Consider the following 19,773-nt stretch of genomic DNA (forward strand, 5'->3'; position numbering starts at 1 on the left):
TATTGATCTCGACGCAAAATGTAATAACGCAAAATCCAGGTTTTTTACATTTTGTTTCGTTATTACATTTTTCTTTGTAACAAAGCTGCAATTTTTTTTTGTTGATTTACATTTTACTAATACTTTGCAATTTCTATTGTATAAAAGAAATTCTACGGAGCTGTAAAAGATCAAGTTTTTCTTTGTAAAAAGTGTCACTGATCATAACATGTACGTCAAGTGTTTGAATACACTGCGGAGGAGGTGCCGTGTCGAAGTTTATGTAGGCACAAAAAACAATGGCGTATAAAACTTTGCAGTCCTCAAACAGCAAGTGGTGCTGATTCCATATAAGTGAAAAAAATTGAAAGAGACGATACATGTAAATAACAAACAAACAAACAGGATTCGTCTTTTTTTTTCAATTTCATAATGGTTATGGTAACTGAACAGTTAGTTGAGGTGAAGATACATGTACATGTAATGTTGCAGCATTTCCAATTGGAAAGGAGAATAATCGCGTAGACCCTCATGTAAATTTGGTTTTTAAACAAAATAGTTATCGTCCCTGCATTCTTTACACGCCTTTAGAAATCGAATATATTGAACAAAGCACTGTGCATCATGTCAATGTTGTTGACGGAAGTTGTATGGCCTTGAATGAGATGTTTAAATAGTCTGTGCGTCATACATTTTTGAGCAAGGTAACATGCTTTTTATACATTTCACTCGCAGATCTGGGATTTCTGTGAGGGGTGGTCTCTCTCCTGTGACCACACTGACATTCACTTATGGTTTTCATAAGAATGCTTACAAATATTAAAAAAACACTCGTTGAGAAAGAAATTAACACACTTTTTAAAACTATAAAGTCCTTATAAGACAAAGGTCTATCCCTTAAGTACGGTTTTAGAATGTAATAGGCAATTTAATATTTGTAGATGTCAAGTTAGCATCATTTCCGAAAGTTAAATTATGGCAACCTGAAAGATAATTTTACAATCTCTTAAAGAAGTTTTAATTATTAGACATATAGATACTCTACAATATAATAGATAGGCCGACATTTTTCGCAAATTAAATTTTTTGAAACTTTGATAAATTTGTTCTAGGATTCTAAATCTCCTTTTATATAAGATCATGAAAAAAATAATCAACCTTACATTTTTTCCACATACATGTAGTGTGGTCTATCAGATCCCTGTAAGAAGATTGTGAATTTAGACATTCGACTTAAGAAAGAACCTTATTTCAAAATTATCAATTGATCTATTGCACATTTGTGTAATGGGATTTACTAAGACAACCCATTTGCTACTCATATTCATTGAGTAATATTTATACTGGTAAAAAGTGAAATATGATGTCAATTCTATAATACAAATACATAGCTGTAGATGAAGTACCAAAATTCGACCTTTGACTTCTTGCTATGACCTTGACCTTTATTGTACGTAACGATCGGAGACTCCTTATACACGTACATGTATACATGTGCGAGTATCAACCCTCTCATATTTAGGGTACAAAATTAAATCACAGGGGCTTTTGTAGAGAAAATAAATCAGTTAAAAAATTAGTACCTCGGTGGAAAAAAAAACACAAGGGAGGACGCCATTTTGGATACCACCTCGCTTCATCAGCTATTTTCTCGTTTAATTTGTTAAACTAGACATACAAGCCAGTTCGCATCCCTTACTTAATATTTTTTCTTGAAGGTTGTATTTGATAGAGGTTACACTGTATTTAATATCAGATTGTTACTCACATTGTGATAGCACAAACACATTTCTTAAATGTAAACCCCCAGCGACTAATATACATGGGTCAATATAAAAAAAAGCAGCTAAATGTGTCACTTTTTGTAAAATCCTATTTCTTATTTTCTCCCAATTTTGGATTGTTGCTTTCCAATCTATGACATATGTACTTTCTATTTACTAATAGAAATTTTCACATAATTAATTTCATTAAAGGTAGTGGATGATTTTATCACACCAATCAGCCAAATACATGCTGTCAATGGAATTTCCCTCTTCAAATAAGGATAAATATGCCAAAAATTATATGAAATTTTGTCTGAAAAATCATGTATACATAAGATAAACGTTAAATAGAATATATCTTTGAATAAAAAAATATTAGCCCCACCTTCCATTTAACTGATACAGCATTTAATATGACTGTACAGGAAAGTTGCGTCATTGGTGTTACTATTTTTGTTTTTGCTACAAAAGAGTTATCATTCCTGATAAGAAAATATAAACAGTCCTAAGTCATATTACATCACTTCTCACCAAAATCAACAGAAACTACTCCTTGATATTCATGATCAGAACATATTAATGGACTCCAGAAGTAAAAAAGTACACTAGTACAAACTTTTTTTGTCAGTGGTGTTTCCATCGTTATTTCAAAACGATTTTAGATATTCATTGAACTCTTTTACGAAAGATGTTCTTTAGGGAAACTAAAAGCAATGTTGACAAAACTTTTAGAAATATTAGATCATTTTATGACTAATACGTCATTGGTGTTACGGTCATTGGCATTACTTTCTAAAGTTTAACACCAATGACAGGAATGGTTACACCATTGACAAAACAAGTACTTTTGGAGGCAAAATATATTCTTCTTATATTGAAAAATTATTTATTAGTATTCTACTTTGCAAACCTAATTTATGGTATTTGAAAGTAATTGATTTATTTTCCAATAATTTTTTTTTCCACGTACGGAATTTTAAATATCTGGTAATGCCAATGACAACTTCAGATCATATACATGTAACACCTTTTTTATGCTCAAAAAATATATTTTCCCTTCTGAAAAATTCACTGGCCGTGCATGAATGTCAGAGTTTATCACCCAAGTAAAGTAAAATTAGTCAAGTTTAACTTAGTTTGTATAAATCTCTCTACGAATAGTTAACTTTTATGCTAACACCAATGACCGGTGAAGTAACACCGGTGACAAGAGATTTTGATTAATAAATTTTATCTTCTAGTTCTCTAATGAAGAATGTGGGATTTAAAACATCATATCCTTCACAACTGAGACCCTTTTACCCTACAAACATTATTTTTTTTCAAACAAATGATTAACAAACACTGCATATCTCTTGTCACCGGTGTTACTTCACCAGTCATTGGTGTTACCATAAAAGTTAACTATTCTGTCACTGGTGTTACCAGATTTCTTTTTGTTATAAGATCATTTTAAGTATGAAATCCCAGAAACTTTTTTTCATTTTTGTATGTTAGCCATGCAGTGTATTCTGTCTATCACATGAAGTTTCATGTTATACTATGTTTCAATGCTAATTGTTAAGTGCTAAGTCATTAGTATTACTAATTTCGATCATTGGTGTTACAGTTGAGTCAGTGGAGTAACCAACCTAAAACTTGTTATTTTTTACTTTTAATAAGTTTAAATGTAAGAAATAACTTTATATTACCTAATTTCACTCCTTGAAAAAAGTCATAAATTATGTTATTTTGAACTGTACACACATGGCACCACATTTACAGCATTTTTTATTTAGTGTCTATTTATTTTTGTCTCATGTCAATGTCCAAATATGATTGAAAACTTAATTTTCATCACTGGACAACGATATTTTGGACTTATCAGTAAATTTGAATAATCCTAGAACATTTTATCATGGCTTGCGTTCATAAGTTTTTTAATTGATTCTATACAACAAAATTTTATAAGGTAACACCAATGACAGAAAAACACAATTTGATAACTTTTACGAGAACATTCTGAAAAAAATAGCTTCCCTACTGTTTGCTAAATGTTGTTTTCCCAAAATATTGTGCAGCTTTATCAATTTAGATACAAAAAAGAAACGGAAATATTTAATTGTATCTCCAATTTTCATATGAACCATTTAGCTGCTTTTTTTTATATTGACCCATATATGCTTGTAGGGTGTCTCTGATTTTTTCCCCCACAAAATATGATGAAAACAAGCCACATCTTAGTATTTGTTTACAATGATCATTCATTATTTACAAAATAGCAATATTGTTTGTATTTTTTTACCTGCACTTTTTAAGAAATGAAAATAGAATTCATTGATGTTTCGTCCCACTTTAATTTCATAATTTTATCTTTTAATTTTTACAAATGTGGGAATGGATTACATACGGGCATATGTATACTGTTATAAAATGGAAGCTATATTTGTTTTTTTTTATTAACTACTATTCGAATTTTTACAAGCACCACAACAACGAATAAATACATAACAATAATATTGATAGATCTGATGTTTGAAAATATCAAATATTTTTTTTTTATTTCTGATGATGAATTAATATGTATCAAACATGTTTTAAAAATGACTACAAATATCCGAAGCTCGAATAATCTAAATTTACATATTTAATCTTATGTCATGTCTCTCCCACACACACCACAGTATTTTGGCCCAGTCATGCAGGAAAGGGGGGGGGGCAATTTCCGTGCTCCCTCTAGATCCGCCACCGATTCAGTTTACGTTTTGTGATTTAATTGAACAAATTTTACGTGAATTTACATTGTTTTGGACAAGACTTTGACGAGTTTTTCCCTATTTCATATATACACATGAAAACGAAAGTTCTCTCTCAAGAGACATGCAAATTCCGGACAGTAATAAAAGACGCTTCTTTAAATAATACTTCTCTGTTCATTATCGGAAATCCCAAAATGTACTTTCGGTTTCACATGTTCTTATGGAGAAGCAGGCAAGTATAACTTTGTTTTTCTTAACAGCCTAAGTTGCTCTCGTAGATTTATTGAAAGTTACAAGGTACGGATGTAACCATAGAAACAATGAAATAATAAGGGTTATTCAGATTCTTCTGTCAATTTAGGAATGCTGAAATATATAGGTCTAAAATGCAATGTAAAAGTGTCAGTCCTCTCTTTTTGAATTTCTAGCATAAAACCACAGGAGTTCGCGTACCTATCAATTATACCGAAATTTTCCTTAAGTAAAAAAAAATACGTACGTATAATACTAACACGCAGGCGCGGATCCAGAATTTTTTTCCAAACGTCAAAAACCTATTTCGGGGGGGGGGGGGGGGGGGTTGTGGTGACTTCTATTGCCTCAAATCTTTAACTTTTCATGCCCATTTCACATTTATTATTGTATACCAGGGGGTCTGCGTTTTCCAAGGGGGGTCCATGGTAACTTTTTTCTTGTTTTAGTATATACATTTTTTTACCTGGTAAATCCCAGGGGGGGGGGGGGTCCTGACCCCCCCCCCAACCCCCCCTCTAGATCCGTGCATGAAGACGTGTTATTATTATAGGTATTACGTATTTTTTTTATTTACCGAAAATTTCGGCAAAATTGATAGGTAAGCGAACTCCTGTGCATAAAACTGTTCTTTTCGTATGAGTTTCAAATAGAGTAGTATAAAAGACAGAGTTTTTTTTCTTAACAACATTCGTGTTAATGTTAATGTTGGGCTACAAACCACGAAACCTGGAAGAGATGTTTATCAGTGCTTTATTATCGCTGTGCATTGTTCATTGACAATGACATAATGCCAATGTCAATATAACTGTTGAATAAATTAAAGTAACAAATATTTATTTGATATGTAGTTTTAATAGTTATTTACGGTTGTGTAATTTCAAAAGTGAATGCTAATACATACATGTATGAAGCACAGAACTTTGTGAACAAGTAATATCAAAATGTAAACTGAATATGCATAGTTGCTAAAATGTTTCTTTTCTCAAGGTTAAATAATGGCTACATTTAAAAGACACAAATTCTTATTTCTGTAGGTTATGCATTGAATATTGTAGTTCAGACTGTTTACTAATCCTGTCTTATATGATTTTCTTTTAGATTTCAGATAAATAATGGTTATTTTCAATGGCAGCTCTTTTCAATATCGTTGTTCTTGTAGTTTTTGCACTGGTAAGGATAATTTGCTTTCATCAAAATTTACTTATAAACTATTGGCAAATATAATGTAGGGACACTCACATCTACGTTTCCATGTACATTTAACATAATACTTAAAAAAATCTTAAAAATTCACAAATCGATGAATGGACATGCAGTTTTAAAAAGATTTCAAAACAGTTGTTTTTTTTTTTGTTGGTACACGTACATCAAAATATTTTTAATGTTAAATTCAAATCAACAAGAACACACTGTTAAACATAACTCTTGACTTCTTAATGCAGATAAATTATATTATTAGTTTGACGAGGTAATTGGGGGTACGTGTGAAGGAGCAATGCAAAGGGAGGATGTTATTTGTCCGATAACCAAAACAGAATGGGACAAAAGAGCTAGGGAAATAAATTGTGAATTGAAATATAATGAGACCTGTCAATCCAAGTTTGTGTACCACTGCGTTTTGAATCAAAGGGGCACAGGCATGGTTGAAGTTTGCGCACAGACCTGGTTTATTTCAGGTAATAATTTGAAATTACTAGTGAATTTTATTGTTGTAAATATATATCTGAAGTTAAATTAAAAAAAAAAATAAATGAAAACAGTGCGGTATTATTTAAGGAAATCTATGTAAAAAGAGATCATGCGAAGAAAATTGATATTTACTCTAATCTGATCACTAGGCAGTAAATTTTTGAGTTAAGTTACTACAGTACTAACATGTGGATTTATCATTTAAAGAAAATTTGATATATTTTTTAACTGATCAACAAAGAGAGCTTAGCTGTCATATACAAACAACAAAAATAGATAAGATATTAAAGAAAAAAAAAACTAATAAGCAAACATATATATTTTTTATAATGTGTAATTTTTTATATAGTTCTACATGCATAATGTATATATGTCTAGATCTGAATATTGCATAATTAAGTTTTTATTCGCGTTTTTTTTTCTATTTTAGGCTATTGTGCAATGTTCAGTCGTGATGAGAAAAGAATTAAAAACAATTTTTCTTTGGACTGCACTCAAAGTAACAAACCATGTCCCTCTAGGTATATTTCTACTGATGCCTATAAATGTAAGTTTGGCCAATACAACTATTTATCATTTGAATATTTTATGACTTCCTTTTACTTGTAAGTTTTCCTTCATTATCTTTCATAAATTGGAACAAGCACCGTATTCTTTCATTTTTTGTTATCATTCAAGTTCATAATTTTGTTATTTTCAAATAAATCTTTACAAAAGAATATATTTCAAATACATTCTAATTGATTTAAACTTTATAATGATTTTTTTAAAAAAAAACGTTTCAAGATCAAAGCTGCTATAATGTCTCGTCGACTAACAGAAGTGGAGGAAAAAAAGCGTAAGTCAAGGCAATTATTATATATTTACTGATTTTTCACTTAATAAGCGCAATTTGATTTACATATAATTTGCTGATATCCTGAAAAAAAAAATTTGTTTTTAGACCCGATTGCCAGCGTCGATATTACCTCTTTGAAACACTTCGAAATTTCATTTTATCATACTAAATCCCAATAGGTTCTACCCCCAAAAATAAGAATATTTTTGTGATGTTTTTCAATTGAAGACACATATAATGATACACGGCCTAGTAAACAGAGTATTGGATAGTGTACGTTTTCTTTGATGCTTAGATATAAGACTCTATGCCCTCAATTGATAATGCAACATGTCAGCTACAAATAAAAGTAAGTAATGCATATTCTTAATGGTTTTGAATCCTTTAAGACATTCCCTGTTATACTTCATGCTATGTCTTTGTTAGGTCTTTATTTTCATGAACAGGACACCCAAAAATTCTTATCCTTTGGGATGCCACAAAAACTCTGGTGAATATCTTTTCCAATGTTATATCTGACATTCTACAATCTTCCTTCGATTGTTCTCATCTGATTTGGGAATAAAAAGATCTCACAAATAATGGCTTATACCTAGCCAACATGAGTGATGAAAATGTTCTGTTTACTTTATTTTCTTCATAATCTTATTTATTTTTCTAAGCTTATATACAACTGCTTTGGAAAATACCCTGGTCGCCGACTTTGGAACACCATTGCCAGAAATCGGTTTAACTTACTTAGTGCAATTCGCACATAAATGTTATCATAGCTAGTCCTTTATTTGGATGTACATGTATGTACATGTTCTAATAGACCTAGCTAAATGAATGAAAACTAATAAATCATGTTTGAGGCCCTTGTTTTTTTTATCAAGATAAATGACCCCCTTTCTTTGATTCCACATTTTTATCATTAATTTTATTTATCGGCTAAAAAACGTTCAATAAAACACGCCAAGGTGATAGAACTCTTGTTTCCTTTACTGACAGTCAAATACATATAGAGTCAAGGAGGAATATTATGAAATTTATTTTAAATATGGTATTTAAAAATACAATAAATAACAAATTTGCAGAAAAAAAAGTAAGAGAGGTACTATAACAGATAAGAAAATTTCATTTTTTTCAGAAGATTTTCAGATTTTAAGTTTACACCAAGCCTCATGCTTAAAGATGTCGCAAATTTATTAAAGAAATATATTTTTTTCACCTCAATTACAAAATTATAGGTACATGGCATTGTTGCATTTGCACGCTAGAATCTTAGATTATATGAAGTTGACATTTTTCAGTCTGTGGTACGTAGGACTGGAATGAGGAGACTTATTTGAAGAAAAAAAAATTCTCAAAAAGTCATATATTTATTCGAAGTTTATTAAATCATTTGGATTTCGATCTATTGAAAATTTATTTGGAAGATCTTTAGCGACTGTACATGTATAGATTATGCATATTTAATTCGAAGAAAATGTGTTTGTGAAACACTGATGCTCCGCATTGACAACCATTTGCAACGGCTTATGTCTTTAAAGCAAGTCAAACATATATGTTTCAAGAGATCAAAAAGTAGGTTACTTAAAGAAAGATCTTTTTACAAGAAATACCCATGAAGAAAATGAAAGACGCAGCGATTATTGTTCAGGATTTATGGCCAAAATTGATTTTTTTCTCTAATGTAGGTCAAATTCCATGGTCAAGATAAAAAAAGTAAACAATGGTGCTGAAGGAAATTCAGAATGTGTTACATGTGTATATCAAATATTTAGACCAACTACTCAAAGGATATTGCCAAAGTTTAATATTTAAAAAAAAACAACCTTCAATGAGTAATAATGGTTCCCTTGGAAGATCTTGTCAAAAGAAAACCACCTGAGACTTCTAATCGTAAAGTCATGCCAAAAATAAAACTTTTTGAAATGTAGATGAAGCGCAAAAGTGAAGGTTAACGGGTCAAAATATTTTTTTTATCCAAGAAGATGTCTAGCCAAATGAAATACACAAGTTTTCGAAAGCACAAGGCATAGTTGTTCATATTCAAACAATGATCAAAGCTGAGTTCTGAATTGCTGTCCATCTATTACACTTTAATTCTTTGTGACATCCCGAGAGGATTTTGAGCTTTTGCAATGAAATTTTACACAGACACACACACCCTCTCTCTCTCACACACACACACATGTATACCCACCCTCACACACACCATCACACAGACACACCCTATCTCTCTCACACACACAGCCCATAGAAGATTCCTATGGATTTTAAGGTTTAAAGGTCAAAGTCAGAATCAAAATAGTCTGTCTGATTTAACACTTTGGCTTCTGCACACTATCTTTTGATCTTGAGCTTTTGATCTTTCTAGTGAAAATTTATACCAAAAATTACTATGGCCTGTTAAAGACTCTGAAGGATTTTGAGGTCAACAGGCAAGAACATAAATTCATACATTCTGTGTGAATGTAAAGCACACATTTCCTTTTTATAGTTGTATCGCCAAACTTCCATATCTCGAGAAGCTTTTCAGCTTGTGCAATGATATATATATATATATATATATATATATATATATATATATATATATATATATATATATATATATATATATATATATATATAGCTTGTGCAATGATATATATATATATATATATATATATATATATATATATATATATATATATATATATATATATATATATATATATATATATATATATATATATATATATTATATGTATAACCATCGACCTCTTCTTTCAGTGTAGCATATGAGTGATGATTTTTTTCATAATCATAAGTGTTGAACATGTTCAAAACTGGTTCTTGACCAAACTCCATAAATCACTCTTTTCTTTGCATAAGTGCTCTGCTTTTCAACTACTCTTCTAGACCTCTTAATGAACATTTAGTTGAATGGATTGCACACCTTTATCTATTGGTAAATAAGAGATGTGACGAATTATATTTTTATTCATTTGCAATTGTGTACTAATAATTATTGTGTTAACTAATAAAATAGTTAATAAGTGTTAGCTATCATCATAACGCTTCATCGAATACATAAGGGAAACCAATGCAAGAAAATGCAAGAAAATAATGGGAAAGAATTGTAATAAGTTAAGATACGGTATCATAGATGTACATTTATATTTCAGAGGCAGTTTCCAACTGATGACAGCAATCATTGCAGGTGTTATTAGTCTACTTGTGTTTAGTGCATTGGTTGCTCTCCTGGCACTTTTCTTTAGAATCCTTAGACAGAAAAAGGGTAAGTATATAATGTATCACAGTCACTTGAAGTATTATAAAATAGGTCTCATAATACAATATGTCAATTACTTTCCAGATACACTGACAGATGTATTTTTTCTGCCCAAAATTAGTATCTTAACACGACTGTTTGATTGTACATATTAGAATTGTAATTGTGTTAGGGCAAAAGTTATATGCTTGCTTAAGTGATTTTTTAAATTTAAGAATATATTAAGAAGTTTAATGAATCCTGCCCCTGTACTCTAGTACACAACACTTTCAGGAAAATGTTTAAATCTTGTTAAATCAAGGTAACACAGCTAAACACTTACTGTGTCTCTTATTTGAGCGTGATAAATAAAGAGTTGTTACAGTCAGTAGACGTTCAGGGAGTAGTGACTAAGATGCTAGTTCGTCGTGGCTTTCTCATTTGAGGATTTGCACGAATTCAAACACGTACGATCAGGTGCTTATTGAAAAAGAATCTTTCCCAATATATCATTTCCCATATGTAATTAAATCCAAACATGGTTTGTGTACTTTTAAGAGTGTTGATGGAGCAAATTAAGGGAAAGAACCAACATGAATGTTTTGAACATCTATAAACTTTATTAAAGATGAAAGAAACTGTTTTTTCTTTCAGCAAATAAGGAAGAGACAATAGATCCGGTTCCTATTTTTCTTGGTAAGATTTGGATTGATATCATGGAGAATTTGTATACAATTTGTAACTACATATATTGATTGCATCTCATTGTTTTCCGATTTCTATCGCACTCATTTCGTTGTTCTTTCATACTTTCATTCCCAAGATCGATAGTACGATAAGACTTCCCAGAGAAAATTGCAGTGTACTTTCTGCATATACTTTTCTGAATAACGAATGTATGATGTCATAATTGAAAATGAAGTCAGGTCACTGCAAACTTGCGATGAAATGAAGGGGAGAGTGTCATAAACCTTACACCGTATTTCAATCTGCACATAAATATGCAGAAATCTAGTTTAAAATAAACGTGTTTTAAACTTTTTTTAAAAAATATATCAGAATAATTTAGATAACTTTGTTTTATTACTCTTGTGTAAAAGTCAACGTGTTCATAACACCAACGAAAATATAAGTTTGACACTTATCCTTTTTCATACTCGTGGATAGAGGCAGAATTCAAAACATGTGTATAAAAGAGCCTGGCGCAGGTCATCAATGAGAATTAATTTGAGATGTTTTGTGAAAATCTGTAAGAGGAGTCTCTCCTCCAACTGAATCTTGCTTGGGAAAAATGTATGATGGCTTTGTTTTAAAACAGATGACGATATTGAACGGAAAATCTCCCTCAGATTTGTCGATAAGTTGAAGTTAATGTGAAATACTTTGTACCAGAGTAATAGTATAACTTTTCCCAAACACATTTCGGGTTATTAAGGTTGACACGAGTTTATTGACATGCCAAAAGTTATAAACAATTTGCTCTCCTTTAAAAAAGGACTACAATACGTGGACCATATGCATGTGTTTCTAACCGAAATTCAGTCAATTCAAGACAATTTCTCGGTTTAGTGAATATTCATGTAAGTTTGATCACAGTTTCTATCATGATCTGCCTACTTTGACTGACAGCACTTTCATAGCAAAATTGTTAAATTTTATCTCCGATTGGCCTATATAGTTTTGTCATTTTCAAAAAATTGGCTATATTGAACAAAGGCGGATCCAGTTCTGGCGCGCCGGGCATGCCCCTCTCCCCCCTCTCCGTTTGAAGTTTTTAAGTATACTTCTATTATCCTAACATCAAGGCAAAAACATCTCATATTTGAAAAAAAAAAAAAAAAAAAAAAAAAAAAAAAGACCCACGGGGAGCTTCGGTACAGCCACCTGACCTTCGGACTTCTACTGCTTCCCACCCCCCACCCCCCCCCCCCCGTTACGAAATTCCTGGATCCGGCACTGTTAAATGATAATATAACCCATAATGGCTGGGACTTGACATCTGTTCTGGATTTATACGGAAGAAATCTATATAATTTGAAAAATATATCGGATGATACACGTGTAGCACAAGTACGCAGATATTTTTTTTCAGCCCCCCCCCTTTTTCTCCATATGGAAAAACTCTTGCTACAGGCCTGTATCACGCTATACTTGGATTGCTGTAATTAGAATTATTTTTGCGAGCCTTGATGCAAAAAACAAATGCCGATGAAGTCAAGTTCTTCCTACTTTTAAAATGCATCTGCCATAGAATTAATTTTAAGTTTGTATCATATAAAAGTATATGTCTAAGAGCGCCAATAAATAAGTAAATACGAATTGCAGGTTTAAAAGCGAAATTTGCCATTGAACAAGGTATATTCTCGAAAAGGGCGAATTCGCGGGTCAGCTGTCTTAGCAAGGGGGCGAACTCTCCCAATCGCACATTATCGGGCCTTTCCGACTGGCTAAGTTGTTTTTCCGACCTCTGACGGAAAGACCCGAGATAATGCGATTGCGAACTCTCCAGCATTCTCGCGCATGCGTAGCCTGTCGTATGCCCATGGCATTCTGTTTAACGTCGCTTATAATGTCATAAGGACCCTTTTCTCATGGGCGCAATCATACAAAAGTATATGTCTAAGAGCGCCAATAAATAAGTAAATACGATATGCAGGTTTAAAAGCGAAATTTGCCATTGAACAAGGTATATTCTCGAAAAGGGCGAATTCGCGGGTAAGCTGTCTTAGCAAGGGGGCGAACTCTCCCAATCGCACATTATCGGGCCTTTCCGACTGGCTAAGTTGTTTTTCCGACTTCTGACGGAAAGTCCCCGAGATAATACGATTGCAAACTCCCCAGCATTCTCGCGCATGCGTAGCCTGTCGTATGCCAATGGCATCCTGTTTAACGTCGCTTATATATTTACTGCGTGGACCGCAGGGTCCACGCAATAATTGTGTTATAGGGCTGCGCCGAAGCGATTTATGTGAAGCACTTAAAAAAGATAAAAATGACCGTCCCACGACCGTGAACAATTAATTAACGAGGTCATTGTGATAGCGTAACAAATATGTATATATATAGCATTGGGTACTCTTTATATGAATTGGCCGAATTTAGGTATATACATGTAATTTAAAAATAAAACTTAAAATCGACATTGTATTCAGTGTTACATTTAAAGCTATGGGTAGCCATCACAGTACTGCGATGTGTTTTTTTTCAAGTGAACAACAGAAGATGAGTTTCTCTCTGCTTTTTTGCAGAACGTCCAGATATTGCAAAATATTGCGCTATTTTACACTGTAAGAGGAAATGGTGAAGACCAGGCTGCTCTATTATACGGAAGCGTATTAGTGCCATTTGGACACTTCACTTTTTTTTAATTTCTACACTTTAAAGTGTAAATTTTACACTTTAAAGTGTAAATTTTACACATAAAAGTGTAAATTTTACATATTAATCTGTAAATTTTACACTTTAATCTGTAAATTTTACACTTTAATCTGTAAATTTTACACTTTAAAGTGTAAATTTTACACATTAATCTGTAAATTTTACACTTTAATCTGTAAATTTTACACATTAATCTGTAAATTTTACACTTTAATCTGTAAATTTTACACTTTAATCTGTAAATTTTACACTTTATTTTGAACAACCTGAACTGCAATAGGTTATGATCTACGGAAGCGTATTAGTGCCACTTGGACACTTCACTTTTTTTTTATTTCTACACTTTAAAGTGTAAATTTTACACTTTAATCTGTAAATTTTACACTTTAAAGCGTAAATTTTACACTTTAATCTGTAAAATTTACACTTTAATCTGTAAATTTTACACTTTAAAGTGTAAATTTTACACTTTAAAGTGTAAATTTAACACTTTAAGCTATAAAATTTACAGATTAAAGTGTAAATTTTACAGATTAAAGTGTAAAATTTACACTTTATTTGTTTATTCAATTAAGCAACTTCACACATTCCCAGTAACGCATTTGAAAGCCAACAGACCGATAATCATGCAAGATGATAACGGAAGCGTAATATCAATCTGAACTGCAAATAAAATAATCTTTGAGATATATATTTTTACTTTCGTTACTCTATAGTAAAACTAAAGAAACGCATGTATATATACTGAAACAAAAGCAGATCCCTGATTTCTTATGCTGGGGAATATTACGAGACCCATGAGGAAATAGTCCATCCTTGTTTATCATATACTAATAAATAAATACGAGTACATGTAAAATAAAAATATACAAACATTTGTAAACATCTCAGTTTAATACTTTTTCTCAAGTCTCAGAGGTAAAACATCACAAATCGACTGTTCGATTATAACCTATTGCAGTTCAGGTTGTTCAAAAGAAAGTGTAAAATTTACAGATTAAAGTGTAAAATTTACAGATTAATGTGTAAAATTTACAGATTAAAGTGTAAAATTTACACTTTAAAATGTAAAATTTACAGATTAAAGTGTAAAATTTACAGATTAATGTGTAAAATTTACACTTGAAAGTGTAAAATTTACAGATTAAAGTGTAAATTTTACAGATTAATGTGTAAAATTTACACAATAAAGTGTAAATTTTACAGATTAAAGTGTAAAATTTACACTTTAAAGTGTAAAATTTACAGATTAATGTGTAAAATTTATTAATTAAAGTGTAAAATTTACACTTTAATGTGTAAATTTTCTAGATTAAAGTGTAAATTTTACAGATTAAAGTGTGAATTTTACAGATTAAAGTGTAAAATTTACAGATTAAAGTGTAAAATTTACACTTTAATGTGTAAATTTTACAGATTAAAGTGTAAATTTTACAGATTAAAGTGTGAATTTTACAGATTAAAGTGTAAAATTTACAGATTAAAGTGTAAATTTTACAGATTAATGTGTAAAATTTACACAATAAAGTGTAAATTTTACAGATTAAAGTGTAAAATTTACACTTTAAAGTGTAAAATTTACAGATTAATGTGTAAAATTTACAAATTAAAGTGTAAAATTTACACTTTAATGTGTAAAATTTGCAGATTAAAGTGTAAATTTTGCAGATTAAAGTGTAAATTTTACAGATTAAAGTGTAAAATAATGTTACAGATTAAAGTGTAAAATATACACTTTAATGTGTAAATTTTACAGATTAAAGTGTAAATTTTACAGATTAAAGTGTGAATTTTACAGATTAAAGTGTAAAATTTACACTTTAAAGTGTAAAATTTACAGATTAAAGTGTAAAATTTACAGATTAAAGTGTAGAAATTAAAAAAAAGATAAGTGTGCAAGTGGCACTAATACGCTTCCGTACTATTATAAAGTTTTAGAATATTTAATTTTACTTTTCTCAGAAAAAGGTACATTATGCAGTTTGTGATTTATATTCATTCTGTCAAAACTATTTTTATGACAAATGATGTAAGTGTTTGATTTAAATTTATTTTATGCAGCCAACAGTTACTTGAGGGGGTCGTATAGTTTTAAAGGGTGTCATTTTTTCGATATGTATCTGACTAGAAGCTTTCCGTACATCTTCTCGACTATAGTCTCTATCATTCAGACGCATATCTTTATCACAGATAATCAAACAATTTTGATAATCAAGACTTATTTTCTTTGTTTATATTACATGTATTTATTTACCCGGTAAGAATTGAAAGTTTCATCACTGTTTTCTTGTTTCTTTGATGTTAAAGAGTTATGTGCAATTTATAAGGTCATTTGACTCGCTATGGTGATAAAGAGTCATCATTTCTCATGAAACCTACCTCAAAACAGAAATGCCTTTGTCATTGTTGTACAGTTCGCAAAAACATTCTGCCACCTGCGTTGCGTAGTGGTTAGAACGCTTGCTTTTAATCGCAGATTAAGTAAGTAAGTAAGATCGTCGCGGGTTCGAATCCCATTACGGAATGTGGACACCGGTCCTTCGGATAAGACCGTATAGAAAGTATGTCGTTGTCGCAGTAGGTGATAACAAAAAAAAATCCTTACTACTCAATTGCCATGAGTGTCGAATATAGTATTTAATTTTTTTTAGATAAAGGCCAAGACAAAAATCTACTGAAAAGCCGGGGAGCGAACCTCGTTAAAAATATTTTGTGCAGATTTTGTCTGTTACCTTTTGCTGAACTGAACATGAGAATTTCGTGTTTTCTATTTCTACTTGTTCCTTTGATGAATATCATTGTGTAGATGCATGGGAAAAAAATAAATTTTGCTACATTAGCGCTCTTATCTAAACGACGTGTTTTTAAAAACCCATTAATATTAATATAGGATCTTTTGAACAATAAAAACAAACAATATACACTGTATTTGTACGATTTGATGCTAAAGAAGAATTGCTACATGTAAGGGAAAAGGGAGCAGAAAAATATATCATTAAATTTAATTTCTATACAGTCTGTTTATGCTTTTCAATAATCTGCATTTAACTGTCACGAGAAAAATCTCATGGGAAAATAGAAATTTAGGTCCTGTTGCATTATTTATTTTCAGAGAATAAAGACATAGAAAAAAACGTTGTCGAGCCTTTAGGTAAGATTTCAATAGCTCATTTAGTTACATATATTGTTTAGACCTGTTAAAAACGTTTAATTGATCATTCTGTTTGTTTGTTTTTTGCCTAAAATCATTTTCAACCGCTTGTTATGTTCTGGTACAGGACGTTTCAGGGACGTAGCTTGAAATATATGGAGATAGTAATCAGGGTTCTCCATAAGCTGTTTAACTGTGTTAGTCCCGACACAGTTGAATTTTTCCGACACATATACAGTAACGATTCCAATTTTATGCATGCGACACAGTAAGATCTGTGATAATCAGAAAATCCTAACATATATTTTTTTTTAATTAGGACCTTACTTGGTATAATCATTTATTTTCTAGACCCTTGCCGGACTTTACGCATGAAGGAACATAGACCAAAAAATTGTTTTCACACTTCCAAGTAACAATTAATTGGTAGTTGCATTAAAATACATTGTATTATTTTTAAAAAATATTTAGATATGTCTTTTCTATGCAGCCACGACTCTAGAATTATGTTGACAGTCTCAGTGAAACATAACATCGTACCGGGATCATTTAATTGATGTAAATAAATTGTTTTAGAATTTCAAGGAACTCTTTTAAGTATTTACTATTTTTAACTTACTTTTTATGTAATTCGGCAATTCGATCAAGAAAACTTACAAAAAAATCAAGGCAAATTTACCTTCAAAAATTGTAAGTAGGTCGAATGCATCAACGAGAATTTCCTCTGCTTTTCAGAACGTGTTTTTACTTTAATATCGACCAAACCAATTGTGTAACGAATTAGTGATTTCTGAAAAAAATGTGTGCATTCTTTTGTAATTAAAATGAATAGTAGTGATTCAGTAGCAAATTTAACCTTGAAAATACCGCAAAATTTTAGTGTTTCGCGTAACCTCTGCCATATAGTAAAATTTCAAACGATGGAGAACCCTGTAAACAAACAGTATTCAAGCTGAAAAACCCATTTAAATTATACAATTTTTTGAGAAATACAAACGTGAACTTCTAAAACATGAGAGGTCGGATAAGGTTCTATGGAATGAGCATCCTTTGGCGACCGGTCACACCTGCCGTGTGAGATTTGTTTCATGATCGAAAAATAACAGAAATATTCGTGGACAAATTCAATGTAGAAAATATGGCCTAACAATTAGTACGAAAAAAGGCTGTCAGTATTTGACTAAATGGTAGATTGCATTTGCTGACAATGCCATTTTATCATCTTTAGATCTTACGAAATATAACTTTGAAATAGATTTTCGATTTTCTTGTATCAATAACTTGTTTGTCAATAACTTTTTTTCGTTTTAGAAATGCTTCACACTTACATGTAGAATATGCTCTTGCGTATCGAAACAACTCATCAATCTGTAAATAGAAATCACTAATACTTACTTGCATTGGGATCATTACGAATTACTTATTCGTAGTAAGATATAGCGCTTAGAATATTCTAATCTATTGAAAAAAAAGGAAGTAACTGTATATAAATATTTTCTCTACCGCTTTTACAGATCACCGTACCTGAAAAATACTTGCCCTAAAAGTAGAGATCTTTATTGTGCAGTGTTATGGGCTATCTTAATGACCATATTTTGGGGTTGCTGAATTTTTGTCTTAAAAACATTGGTTAAATCATACGTTTGAGTTGATGAGTTAGATCATGGCTTATCAAAGTTTTAAATAAAAATGTATAGCAGCCAAATCTTTGAACTTCCTTGTCAAAAGAAAGTCAATCGTTTTAATTTCCTAGCATTTCAAACATTGGTTAAATCATACGTTTGAGTTGATGAGTTAGATCATGGCTTATCAAAGTTTTAAATAAAAATGTATAGCAGCCAAATCTTTGAACTTCCTTATCAAAAGAAAGTCAATCGTTTTAATTTCCTAGCATTTCAAGATAGGGTAGATTCAAATTTGCACTTCCTTCTAGCCATTGTCCATGTTTAATGAATGCCCACAAATTTTACATAAATATATTGCAATAATTTGAAGAAACATAGGACCGTGACAAGTAAATTTATACAGGCCTCCCTAGATAGCGCAGATTCAAATCATTAAAATTAGGCAAGATCCCCAAAAAGGGGACAGGTAAAGAAATTCATACTTTATAGTATAAAGTTACGTATACAGCTCCGCACACTTTTTAAGCTCATTGTTTAACGTCAGGCACATTTTAATAATGCGATATTGTGTATAAAGACAACAAAATACTGATAAATTCCCCTTTAATACAGTCACTTTGGAAACTTAAGATAATAGTTCTAAAGGACATTAACCCTTAGATATATCTATATAATAGATCTTAGGGCTATGTCGTCAAACTGAAGCTTGAAAATGTTAATTTTAGTAAAAGAAGAATGTGACCTTAATTTGTGCGAAAACTATGTGAGATTAAAAAGTGCGCGATGAGATGTATATTATTATGCATCATATTATACATGTAATATTATTTATTTATTATCATAAATTAAATTTAAACTTTTTCACATCTTTTCCTTGCTTCAATAGTTTAGGCAATATATTTTTTTTTTGTTTTCCAAAGAATTGAATAATGTAAATTGTTTACCTAGTTATTCAAAAGGGATTTATTGAAATCTTCTTTTTTTTTCGTTTTAGAAGAATTAGTTAACACTCATGGAATACGAAGAACGGACAACAATCAATCAAAGGAAGATTACAAAGAGGCTCTTTTAAAGGCAAATAAAATTCCAGGATATAGAGAATGTCCAACTGTATAA

General features: G+C 31.0%; 1 protein-coding gene across 1 annotated transcript; it reads left to right on the top strand.

The window, feature by feature from the left end:
• Positions 1–5,836: 5,836 nt before the first annotated feature.
• Positions 5,837–19,773, top strand: LOC134236527 (uncharacterized). Its single transcript, XM_062718702.1, has 7 exons — positions 5,837–5,908; positions 6,198–6,414; positions 6,858–6,974; positions 7,214–7,265; positions 10,418–10,530; positions 11,158–11,199; positions 19,652–19,773. The coding sequence occupies exons 1-7, from the start codon at positions 5,864–5,866 to the stop codon at positions 19,771–19,773; spliced, it is 708 nt and encodes a 235-aa protein (XP_062574686.1). The 5' UTR covers positions 5,837–5,863.

The sequence above is a fragment of the Saccostrea cucullata genome, unplaced genomic scaffold, assembly GCF_032062105.1.
Source record: "Saccostrea cucullata isolate Sc308-1 unplaced genomic scaffold, CSIRO_AGI_Scuc_v1 ctg340, whole genome shotgun sequence".
Taxonomy (NCBI): Eukaryota; Metazoa; Mollusca; class Bivalvia; order Ostreida; family Ostreidae; genus Saccostrea; species Saccostrea cuccullata.

What these genes read in the sequence shown, in the direction of transcription:
- LOC134236527 (XM_062718702.1), top strand. Translation starts at nt 5,864, where the DNA reads ATGGCAGCTCTTTTCAATATCGTTGTTCTTGTAGTTTTTGCACTG. An exon ending in ACAGACCTGGTTTATTTCAG is followed by an intron (nt 6,415 to 6,857) that starts GTAATAATTTGA and finishes TTTCTATTTTAG; the next exon opens with GCTATTGTGCAATGTTCAGT. An exon ending in AGAAGTGGAGGAAAAAAAGC is followed by an intron (nt 7,266 to 10,417) that starts GTAAGTCAAGGC and finishes TTTATATTTCAG; the next exon opens with AGGCAGTTTCCAACTGATGA.